This window comes from Seriola dumerili, unplaced genomic scaffold (genome assembly GCF_002260705.1).
Source record: "Seriola dumerili isolate Sdu_G_001 unplaced genomic scaffold, Sdu_1.0 BDQW01000052.1, whole genome shotgun sequence".
In the NCBI taxonomy this organism is placed as follows: domain Eukaryota; kingdom Metazoa; phylum Chordata; class Actinopteri; order Carangiformes; family Carangidae; genus Seriola; species Seriola dumerili.
This window is the reverse complement of record NW_019174307.1, coordinates 9,437,740-9,465,656: the sequence shown is the minus strand read 5'-3', so window position 1 is coordinate 9,465,656 and position 27,917 is coordinate 9,437,740. Positions and strand designations below refer to the sequence as shown.

The 27,917-nt window shown below is 40.7% G+C and overlaps 4 protein-coding genes across 6 annotated transcripts; 2 read left to right on the top strand and 2 right to left on the bottom strand.

The window, feature by feature from the left end:
* Positions 1-5: 5 nt before the first annotated feature.
* On the top strand, positions 6-2,733 carry LOC111218894 (zinc finger protein 888-like). The gene is made up of 2 exons (XM_022741379.1): positions 6-330; positions 721-2,733. Exon 2 carries the CDS (start codon positions 767-769, stop codon positions 1,823-1,825), a length of 1,059 nt encoding a protein of 352 aa, XP_022597100.1. The 5' UTR covers positions 6-330; positions 721-766; the 3' UTR covers positions 1,826-2,733.
* prmt2 (protein arginine methyltransferase 2) lies at positions 2,690-7,559 on the bottom strand. Its single transcript, XM_022741378.1, has 9 exons — positions 7,350-7,559; positions 7,014-7,244; positions 5,357-5,518; positions 4,494-4,658; positions 4,163-4,338; positions 3,637-3,766; positions 3,413-3,549; positions 2,971-3,160; positions 2,690-2,781 (listed from the first exon to the last, which is right to left on the bottom strand). The coding sequence occupies exons 1-9, from the start codon at positions 7,434-7,436 to the stop codon at positions 2,749-2,751; spliced, it is 1,311 nt and encodes a 436-aa protein (XP_022597099.1). The 5' UTR covers positions 7,437-7,559; the 3' UTR covers positions 2,690-2,748.
* Positions 7,560-8,428: 869 nt separating this feature from the next.
* On the bottom strand, positions 8,429-11,683 carry ercc1 (ERCC excision repair 1, endonuclease non-catalytic subunit). 2 transcript variants are annotated; one of them, XM_022740402.1, is made up of 9 exons: positions 11,515-11,683; positions 10,871-11,299; positions 10,559-10,662; positions 10,263-10,362; positions 9,609-9,685; positions 9,267-9,366; positions 9,006-9,077; positions 8,823-8,891; positions 8,429-8,733 (listed from the first exon to the last, which is right to left on the bottom strand). In XM_022740402.1, exons 1-9 carry the CDS (start codon positions 11,572-11,574, stop codon positions 8,671-8,673), a joined length of 1,074 nt encoding a protein of 357 aa, XP_022596123.1. In that variant the 5' UTR covers positions 11,575-11,683; the 3' UTR covers positions 8,429-8,670. The 2 variants fall into 2 exon arrangements, with proteins under 2 accessions (XP_022596123.1, XP_022596124.1); XM_022740403.1 differs by lacking the exon at positions 9,006-9,077 and having other exon boundaries at positions 8,823-8,884.
* Positions 11,684-13,338: 1,655 nt separating this feature from the next.
* On the top strand, positions 13,339-27,206 carry LOC111218217 (serine/arginine repetitive matrix protein 2-like). Of its 2 annotated transcripts, none has more exons than XM_022740400.1 (10): positions 13,339-13,458; positions 15,791-15,887; positions 16,400-16,607; positions 17,807-17,883; positions 18,004-19,848; positions 20,215-20,614; positions 20,891-21,414; positions 21,606-22,093; positions 22,302-22,395; positions 24,615-27,206. In XM_022740400.1, the coding sequence occupies exons 2-9, from the start codon at positions 15,860-15,862 to the stop codon at positions 22,374-22,376; spliced, it is 3,645 nt and encodes a 1,214-aa protein (XP_022596121.1). In that variant the 5' UTR covers positions 13,339-13,458; positions 15,791-15,859; the 3' UTR covers positions 22,377-22,395; positions 24,615-27,206. The 2 variants fall into 2 exon arrangements, with proteins under 2 accessions (XP_022596121.1, XP_022596122.1); XM_022740401.1 differs by lacking the exon at positions 13,339-13,458 and adding an exon at positions 13,633-13,685.
* The last annotated feature ends 711 nt before the right edge of the window (positions 27,207-27,917 follow it).

Sequence of the window (27,917 nt, the reverse complement as noted above, 5' to 3'; positions counted from 1 at the left end):
CCTGGAGGAGTAAGCAGCACTACAACAAGTTTAACCACGAAAATGTGCAACATAACAATACTTTGTCAGGGATAATTCAGCTTAGTGTGAATGTTGTGTGTTTGTCTTCAGTTTTCTGGCTCTACGTGGAAACGTGTTGACAGTTATTCCGCCGCTCGCTAGATGATGCTGCAGCCTCTTTGTATCACAACACCGGGCAGCCGCTCGCAGGAAAGCGCAGGACATGAATCCCTCCCGTTGTCTTCTGGTTCTGTTATTGTGACGTTGAAACTGTTCTTGTGTGATAGTTGTTTCGATACAGCCCACACTTTCTTGATAAGAATGAGCACGGTATGTACGTGATTTATTTATCTGCTGTTAATCGCGTCATTGAATAACCTCATTGTTTAGGGCGGAGCAAGGCCTACAATACAGCTGAGTGGCTGCTGTGCAAAGGTTGTGTGTATCTGGATTTTCAGATTTGCATGTCGACTAAGGTTTGTCTGTTTGGTCAGTTCAACAACCAACGCGATCAGAGGAGTGTTGATACAGTACTGCTGTGCACTGGATACTGCACGGTGTCATAAACGAGATATTCTGCGACTTAGCCTTTATTGTGACAGTAATAAAGCTGATAGGCTAATAGGCAGAGGTGGACATGGATATGCTTTGTACTGTGCATGTCTACCCTCAGCTACATCACTGTTAAGTATAACAAACATTATGTTTTATCACTTTCAGATGTCTCTGTGATGTGCCAAAGAATGAAAACCCCTGCTCTGTCACTATGGTTGTAGATAGCACCACGCTGGATAAAGCCAGTGATAAAGGCCAGCAGACTGGGCACTGCTCAGACTGTGGGTGCAGTTTCAGCCTACCACAGCCTGACCCTGACCCTGACCCTGATCAAGCCAGCGACTCTTCCCCTCCTAAACAGCAGTGTGTGCTCAAAGCAGACACTCCCTCCAAATGTCCCTCCTGCCAGGCGGGCAGCAGCCTCCCTAATGGTCGACGGCCACACCGGCGCATACGCCTGGACCCTCACAGCTGCAGCCTGTGCAATAAAACCTTCATCTCCTCTGCCCACCTGACCCTTCACCTCACCTCTCACAACAAGGAGAGGAAGTTCAGATGCAGCACTTGTGGCAAGTACTTTCATCAGTCCGCCCACCTGATGGCACACAAGATAATCCACAGTGGGGACAGGCCATTTAAATGCCCCGAGTGTGGTAAGACGTTCGGCCGTGCCTCTCATCTGAAGACCCACCGCCGGCTCCACACAGGCGAGAAGCCCTTCAAGTGCACCTACTGTGACAAGTCGTTCACCCAGAAGGCTGGGCTCCTGGCACACGTTCGTCTACACACAGGGGAGCAGCCATACAAGTGTGAGCAGTGTGGGGAGGGTTTTCGCTCTTTGCCACTCCTGCTCTCTCACAAAGCTGCAGAATCCTCTGGACAGGCCAAACCGGTGTCTGCTCCAGCACTAAACCAGCCCCAGACAACACAAGGTAGCCCAGAGGATCTGAAGTGTGGTGTCTGCTGCCGCACCTTTGTTCGATCATCGTACATCAGGCTGCACATACGCCTCAAGAAAGGACAGCGACCTTATCACTGCAAAGTGTGCAACAAGACCTTTGTCAAGCTGGACACGTTTGTTAACCACTGTGATAAACACTTGAGGCAGAAAAAGGATAAAAGCAAGGAGGTTAAAGTAAAAGTTGTTAAACCTCCCCTGTTTGTTCCACTCTCCAGGCCTCCTTCCCCTGAATCCATAGCTGCTCAGCCTTTATCCTCAGAGGTCAACACGCGCTCCAGATCAAAAGCAAAGAGTAAAACAGAGCAATGACCAAGAAGGGTGCATCCACTGACATAAAAATGGTCTTTAATTAAGAAATGTGTTATGACAGTTCTGCTACTGCACATAATAACAAATGCAGGACAGTAGTGTCATGTCCCCCAAACATAGCAATGTGAGTTTACTAATTGTACAGTTATTTTATTTGGAATAATTAATTTTATTGTGGACAATTCATTATTGTAAATTATTGTTTTTAATGTATACTTAGCTATAATTAGCTCCTAAGGCTAATTGATATTTGTAACAGCAACATTTCAGTGACATACGATGCTCACTCTAATCTTAATATAGAAAAGAATATGATATCTCTAACCATTGTACTTCATGGTTAAATTGTTGTTTTCTTAAATCCATAAGTCTATTGGCATGTATAGCACTCATACAAATTACAGACAATGCAAACTAAATGTCTATTGTGGAACAATATGCACATAGAATAAAAATAAACACTAAAACATAGTGTGGTGGACTTAAACAATTCTTTTGTTGCACCTGAGAGCACAAATATCTGTTTAAACATGTTTTGTTTCAGTTGTTAAGCATTGTCGTCACAACACTGTCGTCTATAAAACCTATTTTCCCCACTGAGCCCAATAAGTGTTTAAGTTGAAGTTAAAGTAGTGCTCCACAGTTCATATTAAGCATGTCAATTCTTTCCTGCTAACCTGCTCGTACTACATTAATCATGGTTTGTTGAATCACCTGGGCCTGTAGTTAACCGGCGTACCACAATACGAGTACATATCCTCCCAGATGAGGGATCGTCACGTTCATTGTAATATGAATGACACACTCCATTACAGGTCAGCAGCAGCTCACAGCTGATCCCTCACTGATGCTAAACTTGACAGAGGTTGCATTAGAGTGGTTTTCTGTGGATCTCCACCGCTGATGGACACAGTGAGGGTCTGTCACCTCCACATGGGGAAACTCTTTGTCCCGACCTATGGACACAGACAGAAAAAAACACAAGTGAACAACTCCAAGGATACAAAAGATAAAATTAGGACTCTTGGAAAGCTAGTGTACATAACTGAGTCACATTGCATAGAAAAAAATGCAACAACAGTGCTATGACAATTAATAAAACAATCTCCCATCACTTTATGGATTATAGTCAATGCATCACTCACAGATTTGATGTTTGCCTGGCAGTTGTCTGTTTCCTCTGTGGTGCTGTTAATGTTCCAGTGCAGTGTAACGGTCATGTGGCGTCTCCAGACGGGGTTCCTGCGCAGGACAATGGTTCCACTGATCGAGTCTCCTGCATACACACTGACCGGCCTGTCGAGCATGAACAGAGTTTGCTTCCAGTGTGTCGGCCTGAAGAGAAAAGACTTAATATTAATATAGAATAGTAGATAATATAGTATCTGCAGCCTATAACACTCAGAGAAGTAGACAGTGGTTATAAAATCCAAAGTATTTGTATGTTTACCACTCACTAATTTTGATTATATGAATTATGTGTCTTGGCTGTTAAAATTGTAGTAAGGTTGTTAGTGAATAAACCATCCTTCATCATGTTCCAACCGCACAGCAGAGTGAATTAGTATTGTGTTTTATGTTTTGTACTCAGAGTTAGGTCCGGTGTTCAGCTCCACTGTTGCACCTCCTGTCTCCAGGCTCTCGAAATGAACAGTGAACCAGGCAGTGAATCCGTGGAAAACACCAGACTTCTCCACACAGAAATGAAATTGACCCTTTATTTCCTGAGAAATGAAATCGCATTCTCTTAGTTATAAAAATCTAATGTGTAAGGGCTGGAGCAGTTTTTAATAATGGCTCACACACAGTACCTCCAGGTCTTTGACTTGCAGAGTGTACATGTCCAGGTAGATGACATCACAGGGAGCGCTGAGGCAGTCACTGGGCTCAATGAGGTGGCTGAACTTGGGTTTGGTGAAGAACTCCTGCTGTGCCAAAGGCCTGCAGAGATGAAATGTTATTCAGCACCAAGGGGAAAATTGGTTGCTGCTGCAGACAATATCTAATATGACTCAGCTAGGAAAAGGACAAATAGTATTTTAGCTCGCATTAGATAACAAAGCAATAGATTTTAAACATTTATAGATTTCTATGAGTTTATACCAAAGTAAATTTTAACACGTGTAATGTAGTCTGTACTGGATTAGGAGTATTGGTGAGGAGCATATATTATGAACCTACATGAAGAGCTGATTTGAATCAATGATTATCAATAGATTATCTTGCCAATTTAGAAAAGCATAGTCACAACTTTTATGTTTCAGTTCTTAGTTGTACAAAAAAATATGAGTGAAGCAGGAAAATGTTTACTGAAATCAGCTGACTAGTGGCCCTTACTGAAGAGGGGTGAAGTCCAGGCCATAGGGTCTCTCCCAGAAGGCCATTTTCTCTGCGTAATAGGTGTCAGCCTGACATGGCACAAGGGCGAGGGCTGCAGAAGAGGGCCACATTACGCCACCTTCCCTCAGCCAGCGGTCCCGGGCCAGTAGGACTGACTCCACCATGAACTCAAACTAGACCAGAGGGACAAAGAAACACAGTGCAGTATATTCAAAGAGCAATGATGGGATGCAGTAATGATTCTCACATAAAGCAATCAGAATGCAAAAAAAATCTTGACACAGTAACTTGTTATTGGATGTAAAAGTATCAGCAGTGTCGTGATTACCAGCAGGCAGTTACCCATCCACTCAGACACCAGGACGTCCACCTGCTCAGGTAGCTCGATCTCCTCAGCTCGCCCCTGGAGCACCGTAACCACTTCCTCACATTCGTTCTGCTTCACCAGCTGCCTGGTGTAATCCGCCATGGAGCTCGCCTCCACAGCATACACCTACAATACCACAGGTTCACTTACACACCTTATACACCATGATGTCTTGTAGCAACACTCCTTGTCCAGCAGATGGAAGTATAGGTTCACTACTGTTCAATATGCGTTATAACTATGAGTAAACTGGATAATTTGGTATATTATGCAGAGATTCTGTTTCACTGATTTACCATGTTTCTCTGGATCTCCTGTCTATTATATCTAAACATTTTAGAACACTATCCGTTATTTTTAAACATAGATTGGTTGACTTATGCACATTTTCATGATATGTGGGTGGTAATTTATACTTGTATGGACAGATTACTGAATGGGCCAACTGGGCAGGACCCCAGGACCCCAAGGGGTCAAGGGGCCAGAGGCTGTGTTTGAAGTGACTGTTAACATTTCTTGTTGTGAAATTAATCAAACAACTACAAAGGGAGTACACAGACAGAAGCTTACACTAAAACACACCTTATCACCTGTGACCATGTATACACTTGTGGTAGATGCACAGGTAGAAAGTTCTAGTTGATTTTTTATGTTTGGAAAAAGTTAACCTCAGCCCACAGCTGACTGCCCCTACTACTCACCTGCCACCTGTGTGTGTGTGTGTGTGTGTGTGTGTGTGTGTGTGTGTGTGTGTGTGTGTGTGTGTGTGTGTGTGTGTGTGTGAGAGAGAGTAACATCCCAAGCAGTCATACTGTTGACATTACCACTGAAGGTTGTGCCAGCTGAGCGCAGAACAGACTGATGATGCCAGTCCCACAGCCGAGGTCCATCACCACCTTATTCCTCAGGGAAGCACTGTTGCTGCGAATGACCTGCCGGTACGCCTCAGTGCGACTCTTGTCTGACAACATCTCCAAGTGAAGCCTCTGCGTCATTAGACAAAATGAAATAAAACAAACAAAAAGTGATATTATTTGTTGAGGTGACAAAACAATAGTTTACCATTTCAATATGCAACAAGTCAATACACATATTTTCGTAATATCATTTGCATGTTCTTTTTTGTAGGGATCCAAAGTCTTAAATATTAATAAAGATGATATTTTGAAATGAAGATAATTACAAATATAAACAGACAAAATATATCAACATTAATTTTTTTAAATAATACAAAAATGGTTTTAAACTCAACTGTGATTTGGGGTCTGCTCATTCAGAACAAACCAACGACCAGTCATATAACTATGTCTGTGCACGCTTCCTCTCGACTGACAGACAAACACTGTATGATGAAAGGTTGCATTATGAAATAAGAATGGTTATTGGGGAAAAAGGTGCTGAGAAATCAAAACAGACAGAAATATAAACCTATGTAAAGAATCACATAATTAAATGAAAAAAAATATTTTCATGGTTATAATATTCACTATTTTCCCTGAATTTATTCATGTACCCAACTGGTTGAGTCAGATGGCTTAACCCTCAGTCTAGTTCTGCTCAAGGTTTCTGCCTCTTAAAAGGAACTTTTTAGCGTCCACTGTCGCCAAGTGCTTGCTCATGGTAGGAATTGTTGGATCTCTGTAATCAATATTATAAAGAGACTGGTCTAGACCTGCCCTATTTACAAAGTGCCTTGAGATAACTTCTGTTGTGATTTGGTGCTAATTAAACAAAAATTGACTTGACCTGATATTGTTATTAATGTAATGTTTCATGGTTTTTCAGTCTTCATAATTTCTGACCAATAACTCATGAATTGTTCATACTTTACAATAACTGACAAATATTTTTCATAGCATACCTTAAGTTTTTTGTTTAATTTCCTACCTTCCTCGCAGGCATTGTTAGGATGAAAATCACTATTCTGACACATGAAAACTTTGTTGAGAGACAATTCATCACAGCTTTATTTTTTTGCCCCAAGAACATAGTTGTTGCCAATATAACAACTAATAAGGATCCAAATAAACAATCAGCAATTTACTTACTGTAATAATACGGTTCTGTTTCAATGTGTCTTTCTGAGAGGTACATTCAATGAAAGGCTGACATGAAAAGGTTTCAAACATGTACATGTGCCTTGTTAATGTAATGCATTTCTGCAGCTCTCTGAAATCTCTGAAGTTGTCCTTAAACACACCACCAAAGAACAGTGCCTTTTAGCAGCTTCATTAGATTTCAAAGATAATATTTGACAAAAAGAAAAGATGATGTTTGATTGTGACAGTTTACCTGACTCTAGTGAGATTCAGGTCTCTGCATGTTGATTTTTATAACTACCACTGTGAAACGCATGGCTGCCTGGAGGGCTGCAAATCAGCCTAAAATCGTATGGTATGCTTACAATTGTCACTATGTGCAACTTTTTGATAATTACAATGAGACATGCACGGGATATGATGGGCATTTAAAGTTTCTGACCAGTGTCCCATAACTGCCAAAGTATTCTTCATCCTGCCATGGATCCTCCAGGGAGGTGTCGTCGTCGTCCACCTCCACCTCCTCCTCCTCCTCCTGCTCCTCCTCCCCAGCAGCACCCGTGCGCAAGTAGCTGGCAGGGACATAACCTCTGACCCCCCGCAGCTCTGCCCACCACCAGTCTGATGAAGGCTTGGCGTGCACAAGCAGTTTGTCCCCGCTGCTGAAACTAAGCTGCGGGACAAAAGCGACACATTTAGTGCTAATGCCCCAACTTTAACCTTTCTGGTGTTGAGAGTGCAGTTATTATGCTGCCGGAGGTCTGTGTGGGTCTCTCACCTGGTCGCTGCCACCTCCAGTGAAATCGGACCGAGCAAAGCACTCCTCAGGCGATGCATCGTCCTCATCCTCTTTCTCTGTCTGCATGTCTGATGGCGGTTTGTTTTCCTTTAAGAAACAATTCAAACCTTTTCACGAGATAAAACACTGTAGGTTAAAGTATGAAATGAGCGGTGAAAACATCACACTTCAGCTGGCGTGGATACACACTTCCTGTTTTGACGTCAGAATAAGTTACTGTGCCTTCATTGCCGTCGGATAATACAAACGTGGCTGGGTAGTTTCTCTGCGCGGTGGAGATGACGCCAGTAATGAATGGCAATTATGCTATATGTTGTATGGTTAATATTTTCTGTTCATTGTGTTTCTTTTATGTGACATCCCACTTAAGTTTGATACAAGTCAATCATTTTGTAGTTTGGGAAATCGTGCACGTTATGAAGTTGGCTCTTCACCATAGTAATTTCGTCGTGTTTACTTGGTAATTAAAGGCTATTTCTTATTTTATCATTAAAGTATTCAAAGTAAAGTTGTTTCAAGTTGACTTTCCGAATTTGGAAGCAGGAATTTCGGAGGAGCACCTAAACGCAACACCGTGCTCTGGACTAGAGGAATCGCTTTTAATTAAAACTTTTTGGTTCCACTGTTATTCATCATATAGGAATAAATTTAAGGTAATACATATTACTCATTTTTGAGTAACCTTACTGCTGTTCTATATATTCAAATGGGTTTGTCAGTTGTTGTTCAAATACAATTATATACTTGAGTTAATATACAATAGACCAGAAATCAAGATGTTATTTTCATCATTTATGTTTCAGCCCAAGGTAAGATATCCAGCCCCTCCCATCCTCTCTCTTGCTCATCAAAATACTCAATTTCAATGTTAAAGTTTCATGCATTTAAATAATATCTCTTTTTTAAAAATATCCCTTGTTTTTGTACACAAACAAGATATTTTAGCATTCCGGTTGTTTTGTGTTGAGCAAATTAAATAAATCAAGCAAGAATGAAGGCACATTAGACAATATATAAATAGTACAAAATATTTATTTTATAACAACATAATGCAACAATAAACAAATGATATCACTCCATAACTCAAAAAAAAAATCTCATCAGTGTACAGCTCAAACACTTGAAAAGTCCACGTCTTAAATCCTTAAAACAATACCAGCTGATTCTCAGTCTGAGAGCTGTCACATGTTACACATTTCTTTCTTTGACTCAGTATAGAAAGAATGTTTGTAGTATAGTCCTTGTGTGTGTCTGTTCAAGTTCTTTTCAGAGGCATGTCACACATCATTGGTCAGATGTTTCAGTTGTCTTCTGTTTTCGACTTGAGGAAGGGCTTGTGCAGAACATCGTAGAGTCGTCTCGCCTGTGTGCACAAATGGTCAACATAGTAATTCAACAAATGTTCCATCTACGCTCTGTATATTCATAACCTGCATGGGTATTTTTACATACTTTTTGTGGTCCAAGCCCTGGACAGAGAACCAGGTCCTCCTTAGATGCACTGATGATTCCCTCTATAGACTGTAAAATAAAAAAATAAATAAAAAGTAATCATCTCGATGTATTGACCACATCATTCCCTCTGACAATATGAGAACATCACTAAATGAAACTAAGTAGAATGAAACTACTCACCGAGAAAGTGGACAGCAAGGTAATGGCATCAGTCTTGTTTATAGACTTTACTGTGGTTAGACAGTCTGTAACCTTAAAAAAAGAAACATCAAAATCCAATCAGCATAGCATTGTTCCAAGACTGAAACACACTGCAAGACTTTGGCAGATTATTTTCCTCTTACTGCATCATCTTAAATTGGTCACACTGAAATGTCTTGCATAATTTTCCAAATTGGAGAAATTATCATATTAAAAATAGAAAAGGATGAATCTACCAACCTTTGACAGATAGTTTTTTTCAACTTGCTCCTTCAGTAGGTCTGCGGGTTTCTTTTCATACGACTTATAAGTTTCTAGGTAACGCCCTGCTTCCTCTGGACTGTGAAATCAACATAACAAAAACATTAGGAATTTTTTTTTTAATAGCTTATTTGCCAAGCACAACATGACATTATTTCACCTGTTGTTCCTGGCCAGAATAAACCAACATATTTCAAGAATGATTGCTGCAGTATGAAAGAAGTTTACATATTTAAAACAGTTAAAATAGTACACTATCTCTATTATGTCCGTCCTGTAACAAACTGTTGAGTCTTCTTGGCAATCTGCTGCTGGTCTTACCTCCAAGCCAAGATGAGTGTGCAGTCAGCCATGATGCAGATGCGAGCCAGCTCCTTCAATGCATGATGAGGATCTTTCTGTTAGGAAAACCAATGTCAGTGAGAAAAACTACATTAATTCTTAAAGCTTTAAAAATGGAACATGGAGCTGTAGATTTGCTGCAAATAGAGATATCCTGAAAAACTGTTTTTCTATACAGTATGTATACAAAATATTTGTCAATTCGTTCATTTTAATGCTTTTGTGTTTTGTAGAGGCGGTTCCATTTAGTAAAAAATAACATTGCTGAATGTTCAACTTAGTGTTGTGGAAAGCATCACTGCCCATCAGACAAAGCACTATAGTAGAGGAATAACAACACAAAATTCAATTATAATTTTTTATAATTTGAGCTTTTTAATTTATCACTGTTATAACTGGCAAAATGTCAGAATTAACAGATTTGATATGCAGCAACCAATGAATTAAAACATGTCTTGATCTACATAATAGTAAAAAAGGCTAAGTTTCATGAATACCAACAACCAGAATAAGGAATTAAAATAAGGAATTAGAATATTACTGTTTGTAAAACATAGCACTTTTATCAATGTTGAGTGAAATAATATAACTTGTCAATGTCAAGGTTAGTGTTGCAAAACACTTTTTACTTACCACATCTACCTGAACAAGTAACACTCGCAGAGTGAAAGTCTGTCCAAGCTGCTTCAAACGGTCGTGGATATAATTTGGGTTGAGGTTGTGATACCTCAGACTTGGAGCCAGGCCCAAAATCCAACATTAAAACAAAACAAAACATACAAAGAGAAAAACGAATGAAAAATGTTTCTTAAGCATGTTTGCAAATCAAATATTAATACAAACTGTTAACTCCTCTGTGTTCACATGCAAACACCTCTTCGTGAGCTCACACACGTTAACACACTATTTTAAAAGGCACAAAAACCCACCTGAGGAAGAGAGCACACGTTGTCTGTCCCAACACATAGTCTGGTACAACATCTCCAAATTCCCATGGGACACTCCTCACAAACTTCAGAATGGGATTTCCCCTCTGAATAAGTAAAAACAAACGTGATGTGATACCTACCACTGTGCAAACCAAATAACAAACCTGAAAACACTTTCGTTTATTTCCAGATACAACATAAGTGTCTGACCCTCCATGGGAAGTAACTAAAAACTAAATTACCTTCTAATATGTCCCTGACTTGAAATAAGCAGGTATGTAGAATAAACATACATTCTGGGGCATACAGTACCTGTCGAGGACTGACAACAATGCTGCTCCCTGACCCCACCGTTTTAGGACCCAGGCACGGTCTTGCATCTGACCTTTGACAGTTAGCCTCTTCTTGGTCTGTGCCAGCCACCCGTTCCTCCTCTTTCTTCTGAACCCCTTCAGATCCACCTTCATTCCCCTTAGCGCAGTCCTGAACTGTTGCACATCTTCCGGTGGCAGACGATACTGAACCACATTCAGTTTGTTTCAGACTGGTAACTCCATCACCTTCAGTCCTGGGGAGTTTGAGGGCAGCCTCTCTCTGAGGAGCAGCAGCCACATTGCTTTTACTCTGGACGACGTATTCTGCATAAGACAGGAGCTGGTCCACTGACCCTGCTGCTGAGGATGCAGATGAGGCTGATGTGGTTTGTCCCGCTTTGGATGAAGACAGAAACCGCGGCTTTGGCTGTAATACAATTACACCAACAGCTTGTCTGAGAATCGATAATAATTAATGAAATCATGTAGAACAGCTACTCACGTTTACGTTGTTGGTAAGTTGGTAAGCTATTTCGTAAGCAAAATTTTGAAAATTGTAGTTTCCCGCTAGGAAGATAGTGTTAGTTAGCTAGCTAATTCCTAGCCGTAAGAAGTTAGCGTTAAATTCTGCAAAATACCGACCGGTGTTCTTTCTTTGGTGAAAGCAGAATCGTCCAGGTCAATGTTAAACCTCTTCTTCATGTCACTCAACTACTAAAGACGTTTCAACTAAAAACATTTCACTGACTAGTAACACTTCTCGCTATCGTCTAGCCCTGAGAGCAGCTCACAGACAGAGCAACAGTAACACTTCCGGCGCTTATCCTTCAGAGTAAAAGCACCTTCTCCACGAATGTGAACTGAATAGAGAACTTGCCTCCAGGCATGTCTACAGTCTATGGAATCATCCAGAAATAAGATTCAAATTAGATTTATTTTTCATTTGCATAGGTACAGGACAGCACAGGTACATTGGAAAATTGAAAAATATTCACTATACATATATATATATATATATACTGAGTTTATAATAGAGAAATAATAAAAACTATTGCACAAAAGAAATACAAACTATAGATAAATATCGAGTTTTATAAGAACAATAGTAAAATTATGGTGTGTGTGTGTGTGTGTGTGTGTGTGTGTGTGTGTGTGTGTGTTTTGGAGTCAATGGTTTGAATGAGGTGGGGGGATGTGGTATTTCCTTCCAGGCAGAATGTCCTTTACAATTAGTCTGACAGTGGCTGGAAAAAAACTGATGTAGAAGCTCTTCACACCTGAACTGAGTGTAAGCTGTCGGTCACTGAAGATGCAGTGCACTTCTCTCCCGCCGTGTTATGTGTTGTGTGTCAATGGAGGGGGGGTCAGAGTTGATGATCCTCTCTCTGATCTTAATGACTGATGACTTGATGAATGATTGGTTTTATATGACAGAAAAAATGCATAATCCATGCAACCTTCCAAACTTCAGAGTAAATTTCTCCCCAAAAAATCTTAATAAGTTTTTACAAGAAATAATGCTGAAAAACCATTATACGGTCTGTGTCTCAGTTAAAAGACCTACTAATGTATTTGAAGTTCAAAACAGATATTAAAGCAAATATATTAACAATACAGAATATTGTTTAGATGTGCACATTTTCTGTAACATGGGACTTTAATACCACTATAATGTGTAACTTTTAAACTCTTCAACTGTGATCACTCGAAGAAAAGACCAAAAAAAAGAAAAAAGAATGCCACCTGGTTCAGAATTAGTAATGCATACAGCTTATGTTGAAAGTTTGTAAACTGTGTTGGTGATTGGTACTAATAGATGTGATTCTATCCACTGCAGTTAAAATGAAAAGTAAAACCACAGAAGGTAAAAGAGAGAACAGAAATAGGCATTCACTTGTGCATACATCATTTTGTTGTTATACAGTATGTGTGGCTATTAGGCAGCAGCTTTCAAACAGCCGGGGCTGTTAATATTTTTCAGATATTCTTTTCTCCCACTTATTCATACAAATGAATATGCTGTCAAATAGTTCAAGGTCAGGTTAATGTTTATATTTCAACTATAAAAATGTAGCTGAATGTGAAAATGTTTTTTCTCTCAGAGAAAAATCGAAATAAATGTGTGCATCAAAAAGCTGAGTGCAACAAAAGCTCTGAGTCTGAATTCAAGTTAAGTGAACAAGGCAGAGTAAAAAATACAAGATACATATACATTCATTGTACATGCTTATATGTACAGGCACGATGAGCTTTTTTGACATCGTACACTGCATGAAAAAATAAATAGGATAATGTTCACCAAGACAACAACAAGAATTAAAGCTGATCAGCCATTGCTCATATAACACAATCCTGAAGTTTGCCTCGGTTTGCTACCATGTAGTGGAGTTTCCTAGGAGACCGTGACGCCGCCATTCAAACTGCGCAGCATGGCATGTTGGGATACCTTTTCCCATCATGGCGGACCAGTTAGTTGGCTAACGTTGACGGTTAGCATATTCAGCGGTTGTTTAGTCCCGCACATTCTAAGTCGGCAGCCATCTGGTATTTTCTGTACAGGATCTGCAGTCATCGAATACAACCTGGGTAATTATATGCTAAAGAAAAGACAGCCTTGATGAGCCAACGAACCTGCTTTGGTGAAAGAAGTAGCAACTAAGTGTCTTAGCGAACTAGCTAGTTAAATAGCAATGAGCGTGCTAACCTAGCTTAGCGGTAGTGTCCTAGCTGAACGTGTTGGCAGTGAAACGCTGCTGAGGCCGCGGTCTGCAGGCAGCATGTTTGGCTCTTACAGCTTATACTTTGTCTAACCGGTAAGCGTGCAGAACAATTTGCCTTTAATAGAGCAGCTTTATAAAAACCACTGAGTGAGTGTTTTATTGACTTAACCTGTCGTTAGCTAGCTAATGTCCGCTACAGTGATCTGTGAATGGATGTTAACGCTAGCTGTGGCAGTGCAGGCCCGACAGTGTTTGGCGTTATCTAACGTCTTAATGAACTGTCTCTTGTTGCTTAAAACTTTTTCTCAGTTCGCCTCTGTTATCCATATAGCTTCTGGTCAACATGTAAACAATTGCGTTTTCGTGTATTTTATCATTGTGACATGATGTATCGGGAACAGAAGGGCTAAATTCACTAACGTTACATGAAATCTAAAATAACATGCTGGCAGCCATACCATTGATGGTTAGCTTTAGCATTAACTGAAGCAACAATGTTTATTAGATGTGTTGGTAAACGCCGCATAACGTCGAATGTTGGTGTATTACAATTTTAGTATTGTTGTTTGCCGATAAGTTATTATTGCGTAAAGTAGGGTAATGGTTTCAGCACATGAAGGCTTTTGGTGATTAAAGTGTGTGTTAGACTGGCTTCATTGCCAGTGTTTGAAAACAGCAGGACTTCTCACGTTATGTGTGTATGGTGGCATGGCTAATGTTGATCGTGTTTAAGCTTTAAGGTTGTAGGGGTTGCTTTCTTCAGCAAAGCGCATGGTTTGGTCAAAAAAAGTCTTAAAGATGAATCAAACCAGATCTTTATTTATGTAAAGGGGCTCGTGCCAACGGTAAAACAAATGTTGTTACACTAAGTTGTCTTTGAGAGAGTCGAATAAAATCTGATTTTTGAGTATATACTTTATATATAACTTTGTTTGCATTAACAATCCTACCTCACTGTTGTTATTGCTGGGAATGCAACCTTTGTTGGGTTAGAAGGGGGCCTGTTTGTTCTAGATGGTTATTGGCTTATACTACCAGTGCTCCTATATTTAGGTGCTGGTATACCATGTTTGAGTCTGTTACACCTCTGACTAGATAAGTATTTTGTCCTTAGCAGCTTTAGATGCTTGCAGGCTATTCTATCCCTGATATCTGATTTATTAGCAGTCATTCTACATATACACCTCTTGTTTACTTATTTTAATCTTTCTAAATTGTGCACTGCAAACTAAATGTTAAGTGTGTTTACATATTGTAAAATCAAAAATAAAGAGTAATCACTCACTCACCCTGTTATCCTCTCAGTAATCTTGTCAGCTAAAGCATTCTGTAGGTTTATGTAAGCACTGGGGTTATTGTGTGTTCAGAGATGCACTAGTTTGGTTTGCCAACCAAACAGCCAGGTTGTTCTTAACCAGAAAAAAAAGTTCTTGTGTTGAGACAACAACAAGTTTTTAAATATCACAATGGCCAGAAGGTGTTCTGATATCAGTATTGATCACATGACCTTTTGTTTAAATGGAGATTGGATGAGACTTGGTTTGCCAGGGACACAAATTGGATTAGGAGGAATACACTGATGGTCCAGCCTTTTAATTGTATTATGTTTTTTATTTTTTTCACCTCATTACTGCAAAAATTGGAAATCCTGAGCCTTTGGATCTTTTTCTTAGGAAATTCTATACTGTACTGTTGGTTTTAATCATCATTTAATCACAGAGGCGTCTTCTACAGCAGCAGTCTGATACAACTGACTTGGAATAATTCCTGCCCTCATGGAGGTTTTAATGTTTTTGTTTTTAAACTGTTTTAGAGAGGTGTTTATTCAGCTTCATAGTCATTTTGGAGGTTGTAGTTTGTGGCACTGTTGGTTATACTGAGAGGTGTTTCTAATTTTGTCCCCCACATGTATATAAATTACGACAGACAGTCAACTATTAAACAAATGAATGTCATTAACACTGATAGAACCATGGGTGCCCAGGCGTTTTGCTCCAGACCAAAGGGATATCAGTTTTATAAAGTTCTTTAGTACCCTTCCTTACATATCATTGTGTGAAATGTTACTACTTCTTGATGTAACCAAGATGGTGTTACTTACATTTTGTTGTAGCATGGCTATGAAATATGTACTACTTCATTTGTTGGTGCTGCATTCTTTGTTGCTTGAGTTACAGTTACTCTGTTTCCCGCCTTAGTTTTGATTGAGGGAGCAGCACACGAGTGACATTAAGAGACCACTTTCCGAAGTCAGCGGCACCGGCACAATGGAATGTGCAGTGGACATCCCGTCAGGTGAGTGATGGATAGTACACAAAGAAATCTGCGTCATTGAAATTTTTGTCTAGTTAGATTTTGATTTAGTTTCTTCTAATGTAGTTTCCCCAAAAATTTCAGGTTTAACTTTTTAGTTTATGCCACTGTATCATAAAAGTCCATTATCGTCCCGTCACTATTTAAAACACATGAATGTTACTTGGCTAGACTTTTTTCCCCCAAACAACTCTCCAACTCCATTTTTGATCTCCAAGAAACTCTGTGTTGGACGGATGTCAGTGTGCATGCTCTTGGATGAGTTTACGTCTTTTGAGCCTTAGTCACCCAAATATACCAGCTTGTGGTATGGCTTGTTATCGAATCACCTTACCCTCTGTGTACCTTAAACTGTGTGTGATAATCAACACAAGCCTTAAAATTTAAATTCAGTAAAAGTGCAGCACTAATCAGATAATTTAAGAAATACCTTGCTCTAGGTTATGCATTTGCCAAATACTTGTGTAATCTGAAATACTGGGTGCCCTGTGCAGGTGAGGATGAGGCACCAGAGAAAGATGACTTGAATACCAAGGAAGTGAATGATCCACCCCATAAGAAAAACAAGAAGCACAGAAAACACAAGAGCAAGAAGAAAAAGAGGAGGAGGAAGGGGGAAAAGGAGAGCAGTTCCGAATCTGGCGCAGAGTCCGATGTAGAACCACCACCCCCACCGAGACCTGTCCGAACCACCAGAGCCAGGTATGGAAAGCTCTAAAAATTGAAATACCTTAAGTAAACCTACTATTGTCTGAGACTTGATAGGTGTATTCAGTCAAAAGCTGCGTTTCCACTGCAGGAACTTTTCCCAGGAACCTTTTGAGGAACTATGCCCGTTTCAACCGCAGTAACCAGGGTTTAAATTTAGTTCGGGGGTAATTGATGGACCCCTCAAAAAGTCCCTGGTTGGGGGGTAGTGTTTTCCAAAGGTTCAGGAACTTTGGGGGGTGTGGTCTGCAGTGATCAACATTTCTGACTGGTCGAGTACTCACTGCATTTTATTTCACCCGCCATGTTTAAAAGCCTGCAGCACCAAGTGAGCACCAGGTGAGCTCAACATTATTTTCCACACTGCGAGACAGGTCCGAGAGAAGGTAAAAAAAAATCAAACGGGACCACAAAAAAATAAATGACCACAACAACTGGAGTGGCTAGGGTTGCCACCCCGTATTGTACGGGATCATCTCGTATAATACAGGATGGTCCCGTATTTGATATACTGGACTGGAGGTGTAGTGCATTTCCATTGCTTTTCCATACGTCGTGATTGATTTGCATAATCTTCCCTGGACTTTAGGTGAGGTGGAAATGCAGACAACAATGGACCACAGGAACCTTTTAGTTCTTGAAGAAAAGTCCCTGGATAAAAGTTACTTTTTGGTTGAAACGTGGCTAAAATTAAGCATCCTCTTCCCATTTTATGAGATTCAATTTATCTAAGTGAGATAAAGTAAACACATTTTTGCATCAATGGTTTCTAGTCTATTCTTAGTCAGAATTTCATATTTGAGCTGTGCTCATGAGTTTTGAACATAAACCCCCATTACATGATGCATTTCTGTGTTTTTTCAACAATAGCAGTGGATACATTTCTGGGGAATCTTGATGTATTTACATACAGAAAACATTAACAAATTGGAGTAGAAATGTGGGGTGAAACAGGCACCAAGCTACATGTTGACAGAGATGTAATTGTCTATAATATGGTTTTAAAAAAGTTTTATCCCATATTATCTGGGGTTTTTCTTAAGAAAAGTTCAGCTGAGTGGAGTTTTATGCTTACCTAAACAAGATTCTGCACCTTACCAAAATTGAAAAGGTGGCAACTTGTTTTGTTTTGGAAACTTCAGTTTTACAGAAATAAGGACATTTTGTAAATAAATGCCTCCTTGTGTTCATAGTGCCAGACTGGCAGCAGCTGCTGGAGGTGGAGACCATGCTGGGCTGAAAGAGGAAGGTAAAAGGGATGTAATTACAGGTACGGGATCCTCACACACAAACATAATTCATTTTCCTCAGAAAGTAAGGGGTTAATTACCCTGTTATTTGTTTGAATTTTTTTTTTTTTTTTTTTTTAAATCATTATTTCTCCTCTCAGATCGTGTGGACACAGAGGGAGATGCAAAATCCAAAAAACACAAAAGACATGCAGCCAAGAAGAAGAAAAAGAAGAGGAAGAAAGATGAAAAGCAGGAAAAGCAGGAAAAGAAATCCCCATCTCGATCCCCATCTGAAAGCAGCTCAGCTTCAGGTTCTGAGTCTGAAGGTGAAGGAGGTAAAGGAGCTGGTGATGGCAAATACTCGCCAGCTGGAGCATCTGACTTGCAAGAACCAGTATCTAAACAGGGTTCAAAAAGCAAACGAGGGGAGGAGAAGGGGGTTCCCATCCTCATGCAGAAACCTGCATTGCTTGGAGTGAAGAAAGAGGAGATTTCAAATATGGATGTGTCCTCAATGGAAGGGAAGGGCAATAACACCAATGGATCAGAGAAGGGTATGAGGTCACCCTCTGCAGGCCTGGATGAGATGACACAGACAACAACAGTTAGGGTTAAGACAGAGGGTGGTCATGGAGATGGTGCATTCAGCCATGCCCACGAACTGCCTGACATCATCCCTAAACAGGAAGGTGCTACCCCAAGAGATGACCCAGGCCTGAAAGATCAGGCCAATTCAGTTCAGAGGGCAAAGATCAAGGAACGCGATACATCCAGGTCCAGGTCTCCTTCCCCTTCCAGGGGCCTAGACATTAAGAGGTCTGGTTCAAGTCATAGTCAGTCTCCAACACCTAGTCCCAGTAGGGAGCAGTCTGGTGGTCAAACAGCAATGAAAGAACGGTCAAGAACCCATTCCAGGTCAACCTCAAAGGGAAAACGCTCTGCAACGCCTCTAAAGAGTCGACAGCTGTCCCGCTCTCAGTCTCCTAAACCTAGGAAGAAGTTGCTATCCCTGTCGCCCAAATCTCCCAAGAGAGGTAGGTGTCAGTCCCGGTCCACCTCTCGCTCCCTCACCCCCAAGAAGAAGGTGACAAGGTCTCCAAAGAAGTCCAAATCTCCTAAACGGCGGAGAAATTCCTTGTCTATTTCCCCAAAGCGACGCCGGAGTTCCCTCTCTCCTAAAAGAAAGGTGTCACGATCCCCTAAACGTGGTGGTCGCAGATCCCCCTCTCTGTCGCGGTCTCCAAGGAGAAGTCGAAGGTCAGAGTCACGTTCCCGTGGAGGCACAAGACGCTCCAGGACCCGCTCACCCAGACGAGGTGGTGCAGTTGGCAGACGTTCGCGGTCACGCTCCGTCACTAGAACCCGTCGCTCCAGCTCTAGATCCAGACGTCCTGTTCGTCGCTCCAGGTCGCGGACACCGGCAAGACGCGCAGGAGGCAGACGTTCCAGGAGTCGGTCCTTGTCTCGACGTAGGAGGTCACCACCCCCCAGATCCCGCCGTTCACGCTCCCGGTCGATCCGCAGGAGCAGGCGAACTCGATCACGTTCCATTGTCGTCCTAAAGCGCACCCGTCGCTCCAGATCCAGGAGTCCTCGCAAACGGACCAAATCTAGAACCCCTCCCTCTCGACGACGGTCTAAATCCAGGTCGCCAGTCAGAAGGCGTTCTCGGACCCCTGCCAGGAGAAGTCGTTCTCCACCAAGGTTTGGTAAACGCTCCAAATCCCGCTCGTTGTCACGAAGGCACCGGTCAAAGTCACACTCGCCACTACCTGGGAAAAAGAGGTCCAAATCGCCCAAGAAGAGTGGAAGAAGGTCAAAATCCAAATCTGACTCTGTGGACTTGAACAGATCAAAGTCCAGGTCTGAGTCAAGTGATGGGCAGTCTGGCAGCTGCTCCCCAGCCAGATCCACATCTTCCTCTCCTGTTAAAGCGAAGATGTTTTCTTCTCCTAAGGCAGAGCACACAGCTGGAGAAAGTGGAGGACTTTCAGCTACAACAGGTCAGACTTTTCAATCCTACGTTTTCTGGCAAACTAACATAACTCAAATTGATTTTCTTCCTATAATTGCTGTATCTGCTCAGTTACCAAGAGCTTCTGCCTATCGTAGAAAAAAAGTGGATCCTATCTCGCATATCGCCCCCACTCATAATTAGATTCCAGTGACAAATTACAATCAAGTCACTCTTGTCCCCTCATTCCTCCAAGCTGATCAGAATTGCTGGTTAACATCATGCTCCTTGTTTGTTTTTATTTTCCAAGTGGAGAATATTTATGAGTGTATAATGTGGATAAATTCAAGTGTTTTGTTCTCTTAAAATGTCCTAACATGTCTTTATGCCATGTCATTTAACATGCATCATTCAGGTGGTTGGAAACCCGTGCCCTCAGCAGTTGCCTCCAGTCCCCAAGTTGGGAGCTCCTCAGATAAATTGCAGGAACAGCTTGCAACCAACCATGACAAGGAGCAGATGGAGCATACCAGTACATCCAATGAACGAGATGTTTCCAGGTCCAGGTCTGGTTCCAAAGAGCCTAACCCAGATGGATCAGATTGTTCGGAAGGCACGGATGAAGAAGAGGATTCTTCATCTCCAGTTAAAATGGCATCTAAACGCCAGAGAAGCTCCTCCATTTCAGCATCTCCAGTGCAGAAGAAGCAGTTATCCAAGTCACGGTCACCTACGGATCGCAGGAAACTTTCACGCTCAACTTCATCGCCTCGACGATCAACATCCAAGTCTACATCCAGAAAGAAGCAATCCAGGTTTGTGGTGTATTAGTGTGTGTATTCACCCCTTGTGCATCCTGAATGAGGGTTTCTATTGGTTCCTTAAAGAGCGTTAAATTAAATTATTTAAAGGTATTGGATGTTATGAACTGGACTTCAAATGCATCACCAGGCCTAATCCTCAAATCATGCTGCATTAGTAAATGTAACTAACAAGTAAGACGCATAGCCTTCTGCTTGTTCTGTAACTGCTATCCCACCACATTAAGTTGCAGTATTCTGTGCAAATATTAATCATTCGCCTTTCCTCAGGTCAAAGTCTCCAGTGAGGAAAAGAGATTCCGTCTCTCCATCAGAAAGGAAGAAGCGACGGTCTAAATCTCCTGCCCGGAGGCGGCGGTCACGCTCACGTTCCACCACACGGCGTAAACGGTCATCCTCCAAGTCTCGAACCAGAATCCGCCGGTCCAAGTCTCGCACTCCAACCCGCAAGAGGCGATCTCGAACCCGTTCACCTAACACCAGAGGGAGGAGGAGGTCCAAGTCCACAGAGAGGAGCAAGCGATCCAAGAGCCGCTCCACAGGCCGGAGGAAAAGGTCTAGGTCAGGAGACAGAAGCAGGCGATCTAGGTCTCGTTCCTCCGATCGTAGACGCAGGTCTAGATCGAGGGGTCGAGGGAGGCGCCCAGTGTTTCGCAGTCGTTCGTTCGATAGACGGGATAGGTGGAAGAGGGAACCTAGCCACTCCCCAGTTCTCATCCTGCGCAAACAGCGCCGCTCAGGGTCGCGGACAAGACGCAGCACCAGCAAGACTCCTCCACGGCTCACTGAACTGGGTAAAACAATTAGATAGTTACCAATGACAATGAAAGACGGTTAATGCTTACATTTATGATTGTATATCCACACTTATATCATAATTTAACGTGATTTTGTTTTAAGATTTGTTGTAGACTGCTCTTATGCTTAATGTTGCCTTATTTTCCTCTCCATCCACCCTCTCTATGCCCTATTGCCCTGTGTTCAGATAAGGACCAGCTGCTGGAGATAGCTAAGGCTAATGCTGCTGCCATGTGTGCGAAGGCGGGGGTTCCCATTCCTGAGAGTCTTCGGCCAAAAGCCATCCTCCAGCTCCCTCTACCCACTCCATCTCCTGCCCCCCTCTCCTTACCTCTACCTTTACCTCTCCCAATGGGCATGGGGATGCCCAACATGCCGAATATGCCCAACATGGGTCCAATGGGGATACCCAATATTCCCGGAATGCCCAGCATGTCAAACATCACCATGAGTGCCGCTATGGCAAGTATGACAGCGGCTACTATGACAGCTGCCTTGACCAACATGGGTGCCCTTGCGGCCATGCCTCCCCTTGCCCCACTTCCCACCATCACTAACAAGCCTCCCCCCTGCCTCGCCCCCCCAACACCAACCCTTAACCTGGACCACATCGAGGAAGCAAAGAGGAAGGTCACTCAGCAGGCTAACATACACACCATCAAGGAGCTTACTGAGGTAATTGGGTGGGGGGTGAATTGGTCTGTGTTAAAGCGTGTTATAGGTTGGCAGTAATTATAAAGTTAATGTAAATGTTTGAACGAAACATTGTTGAATGTAAGAATGTTGAAAAGTGAGTAATGTGGTTTTGTGTTTGTGGATGTATATGTGCATACAGTACCTGTGCCTGTACTAAGTAACGGATGTGTTTTTCTCTGTTTTGTAGAAGTGTAAGATGATTGCAAATAGCAAGGAGGAGATGGCCATTGCTAAACCCCATGTCTCAGATGATGAAAGCTAAAAACCGCCAATCCCTCACGGTAAAATTTCCAATCTTTATTCCTCCATTTCATCGTGATTCTTTATCAGTGTTTTTTAATTTCACCTTTATTCCATTGTGGGGGTGTTGGATTAAAAAGCACTTGGCATGCTGTGGTTCTCTTTTCCAAACTTCATATACGAATATGAGTCTTTTTCAGCAACTGAATTATACTTGTGTATTTACATTTTTAAGCTTATTAAATTAATGTAAACCTTCTCCAATTGATAATTGTCCAGTAGAAAAATATTCATCCGCCATCACAATTTGAAATCAACTCCTTTATTTTAACGTACTGTATCAGTTAAATGCTTATTGGTCCACTTTTGTCTTTCTGCAAGAACTTTTTACAAACAACAAATTTTAGGGAGTTCTAGTGAATCCTGAGCAATTTACAAAAGGACAATAAACAAATTCATAAACAGTTCAACAATTTAGATATTACCTTACGCATTTTGCACAATTTCATGACATTATAAGACTAAATTAAACGATTAATTGAATCAACTGATCAATCAATGAATTAAAAGAATTAACATAATATATTCCTTCAGCCCTACAACAAACCTTTCCTGCCTTAGTGTCACATTTACAAATGAACTGTTAGTGTCCCTAGAATTTTTTTAATCCGCACCAGTTGAATATTTTTCCATCTAATATTTGACTGATTTGAGAAAAGTTTCTGGAAAAATCAAAGAAAGTCTTGGCAAGACTTGGCAACTAAATACCCTCACCTTGACTCCTCATCCTGCACACAGACTGTGATCTGCAGTCAATTCCACAAGAAGTGGAAGGGACTGTGCATTACTTCCAAACCTGACAAATTTACCACATCTTGCAAGTAACATGAATTATTACTTTTTAACTGCCTGTAACAATCAGTGATGACTGCGCTGTTTCATCTGCCCTCATGATTCTTGTCCTCGAGAGCCCCTGGAGAAATTTGACGTGCTTGGATGCAAAAGAAACAATATTCATCTGTTTTCACAGCCACGAAACATCAGGTTCTGCTGCCTGACACATATTTGCTGTTGGGAGAAAACAGATCCTCTTTGGAGGAATTTTCTTTTCTTCTTCTGTAGTTTTAGCAGTGCATTTCCTGGTGCGCTGTGCTGATTACAATATAGCGCGAAAGCTAATGCCGCAGTTGCAGTTACAAATGACAGAAATCCACTGAGTGAAACGCTTGTTCGAAAGAAGTGTTTATCTAGAGCTGGAGGCAGCACGAAATTAGATGGAGGAAGCTGTCTCGTAATTCTCTATGCAGGACAAAACCCTGCTTACAATGTGACAGACTAATTGTGTGAAAATATTCATTCAAAAAAGTCAACATTATATTTTGATAGACTGAATGGTGATGCCTACTAATGTGGTGAGCACACAGCTCACATTATGAGCTGTCACTATGTTCGCCAAACAAGCTAACATTAGCCTTTGTGAACATTATATGTGGAGCATTGCTACGACAGATGTCAGCTGTCGCAATTCGCAAGCAATAATGGCGATTTTTAAGGATATAAACATTTTGACGACATGTTGTTGATATAAAGTTAACAACTGAAACTCACACCCTGAACTCTACGTACAGATCTGGATGCCTGTCTTTGAGGTGCTTAGATAAGTTTGAGATGTTTCCTCCTTTCATTTGAAATGCTCCGTGCCACCGTTAACATTCTGGTTTTTGGTTGTGTATAACTCCCTGCTGATCTTGGCCCACTAGTTATTTTATTTGACACCTGACAATAAGCTTTGTACTACAATTATTTAATACTACTTTAACACTGCACTGTGACATCCATCATTGCAAAGTGCAGTTGTTAGCTTTATAATAATTCCACTCATCAACCATATCTTAAGTTTAAACATTCTCACCATCATGTGTTTACTGAGACACGTTTTTTGTGCCAGTTTTTGCCAAGATACTGGATAATTTGAGCAGTGCACATAACTCCCTAAACAGTAGTTCTCTTTCTCTGTGCTATTCAGACAGATTAACTCTTGCTTCATGTTTGCTAACAAAGAAAATGCTATCAGCCTTTCCTCCCACTAAACTGTTCCTCTCAATATTATGTAGACCAGCAGTAGTTATGAAGTTATGAATGAAGCCTAATGATGTCATCTTTACACATTTATTGATGATTGTGTCATTAATTAATACAAGCTAATTAGACAAACTGTTCACACTTTGACCTTGTCTCCTCTCTCTTTCTCTGCACACAGCCACACATCGAAGGACTGAAGGAAAATGTAAAAAATGCTTCACAGGAGGGACCTACCTTTCCACAGTTCCCTCTGGCAGCCAGATATCCTGACTGAGTCTCGTAAACCACCCAGAAGAAGAGCACCCTAATTATCACAGTTATGATATAGGAGCACCGGCACCAGCCACTGCCCCCCTCAGCTCCCCAGTTTGTTTCTGTGTGTGTGAGAGAATGGCAGACTGTCACCTGTGATACCACTGAGAAAACTGGACATGCTGACGTGTGCACAGTTGTATGACTGTAAAGTGAATCTGTGTGTGTGTATATAGTGACTTTGACCACCCATCCCTCAGCGTTGCTGCTCATTCAAGCAGTCACTGTTGTAAAGACTGAAGAGGAAACAAACCAAACTAACTAGTGGCGCAAGTGTTTTTGTAAAAGATTAGTTTCTCTAAATTTGTTTTACTTTTATGCTTTCTTAAAGGATTGTGTTGAGTGGAGATTGCTTCCTTGTTCTGCTGTATTCCCTTGGTTACCTCTAGTCCCTGTTTTTATAAACAAATAATGCAGACAAAGTTTTGGTAGATCCTCACGTGATTTGTTTTCATAAGCCTAGGTCTCCAGGGCAAGAGAGTGTCAACATGTTGTGAATCCTGGAACAGGGTGCCAGATCTGATTATTTTGAAGGAAGGGAATAAATGAATACATTGGCTGATAAAAGAATAAAGTTTGAAATTTGGCTACCATAAAAATGATCATCTCTATTCACAAAACAACTAATTCAGTTAGTACTGCCCTGGGTGTGAATTTCTTTACCTATATTTTAAATGACATCAAGCTAATCTTTGACTCTAACCTCCTCTTTCATTTGGGCTTTGTTGGGATTTAACCAGGAAACATGTTTGCTGTAGATTTGAATCAGCATTTAATCTGCCACAGTCTTAAGACCAACATCCTAACATGCATTGTTCTGTGTTTTGCAGAAGACCAAAAGATATAATTTAAAGGACTCGTGTGTAGGATTTAGTGGACTCTAGCAGGGAGATTGCAGATTGCAACCAACTGAATACCCCTCCCCTCTCCCCTCCCTTTCCAAGCGAGTAGGAGAACCTACGGTGGCTTTCAGGTAACATAGAAATGTGAAAGGCCCACTCTGGAGTCAGTGTTTAAATTATCTGCTCTGGGCTACTGTAGAAACATGGCGATGCAACATGGCAAGCTTTGTAGAAGAGGACCCAATCCCTATTATCCCTATTACCTATTAAGCAACATAAAAAGACATCAATTCTTAATTTCAGGTGCTTATACACCAATGAAAACATTAATGTTATATTTTTGCCAATAGATCCCCTAAATCCTATACACTGGTTCTTAAAGATACATAGAAAGCATATCATATATTTTTATTTCCTGGGAATTGCCATGATGCAATTTTAAAATTAGAAGAAACATTTGAAAGGTCTGTGTTTCTATCATTTTTCATCTGGGTTTGATTTTCGGAGCGTCATTTGAAAGTAATGCTGGATTGTTGGATGTCTTGGATGTCCTAGTTGTTGGGACCTTGCCCGCAGCACAGTACCTGCCATAATACTTGAGACTAGTGGTAAAAAATCCATCCATCCAAAATTCCTGATAAGGAATGGGAGGGATGAAAATGCAAATTCTCTTAATACTGTAAATGGAAGTAATTCTTGTTTCACTGTGTGATAGAATACATGATTAAAACAGTTTTTGAATACACTTTAGAGAGACTTTGGTCTTTCTGTTAGGCTGTTTACATTATTAATACATAAATTCCATTGGTGTCATTTTTTTAGAGGTACACAAGAAGATGATAATTCATGTTATTACACTGAGGGTGACAAATGATGAGAAGTGGTAATGGGATTGAAGACAGACAGTTGAGTGTGTCCCAAGCTGTGACACTGTTAGATGTTTTTGTGTGTTAGACAATCAGGTTCTTTGTCTCAATTTGATTTTTTTGAACAAGGAGTTATAACCACATAAAATTTGATCATCTTGCAGCATTGTATTCAGGTGGCAAATAGAGAATTGTTATAGAGAACTGAACACGTAGTAATGTGCAAACCTAATGAAAGACCCAACAAGCCCCTTTTCATTTAATCCACTCATATAATTAATATCTTTTTTACATGTAGATACTGTTACCCTGGCCTGTATTTGGTTCTTTGTGTGAGTAAACAGGGTCCATGTTTCACTGTAAGCATTTGTCCCATTGGATAACTGAAGAACAAAGACGATCTTGGTGCTTTCGGGGAAACTGGCAGGGATGAGGTTTTTCTGGTTTTTAGTGAATCTTGCACTCATAATTCTCATTTATTTTCAAAATCTGGATCCATCCTCCCATGTCATTTTTCTATACCCAGGGCTGTTTAACTGTTGAAGATAATCTGTGACAATTTTGTCAGACTGTAACTATACTGACTCTGTACCAAAAGTGACTGGTGAATTGATTCCCTGGGGTAATCTTTAACTGTTTTAATGACAAAAAAAAGCATTTTAGGATTCATTTTTTTGGTCATTTGAATATGACACCGCTTGCTTTGTACATAAATGTGTTGATGATTATTAAAAACCTCAGTGATCTGTATTTATTCTTGTCTTTGTGTGCTATGTATACTTAAGTCAGGTTCATAATGTGTCACTTCACATTTAAACACTGAATGCCTTCTAGAAATGGAAAGGGGAATACAGTTGAGTTTAGGCTGGTTGATGATTGTGATGAAGATGATTGGATTCATTTTTACAAACAGTTGTAGAGGACTGTGTATTAACTCATCAACTAATACATATTTATGACAAACAAGCATTAGTTTTTAAAAGCACTTTTATAGGCAGTTCTTTCTGTTCATCATTTACTTGATCAAATTGATTTAAAGCTGTGTGATGTAGATGCTTTACATTGGGCTGAAAAGGTTATAGTGAGATTAAATTTATTGAAATTTATCAAGGTACCATATAATACATTCAGTCAATATAAAGCATTATATATTTTAAATATCTAGTGAAAGAGACATTAAAACACTACTCTTCAAGCTAGTCCTCTGATTTTATATTGAAACAAAGTGCATGAAGTAGATAACATTGTTTAGTAATCAATTGAGCTTTTTATATACTGAGACATAATTATCTTAAATGAATTCAATTTTTCAAACCATGAGTTAGAAATGAATACGTTGCTCAATGCTCAATCAACTGTCCTCTGGTTCCACCTAGTGGATTTGGGATTAACTGAAACAGTTTGTAAATTTGCAGATGGGAAAACATCAAGACAGACTGAAACTTGTTTAACAGAGGATGA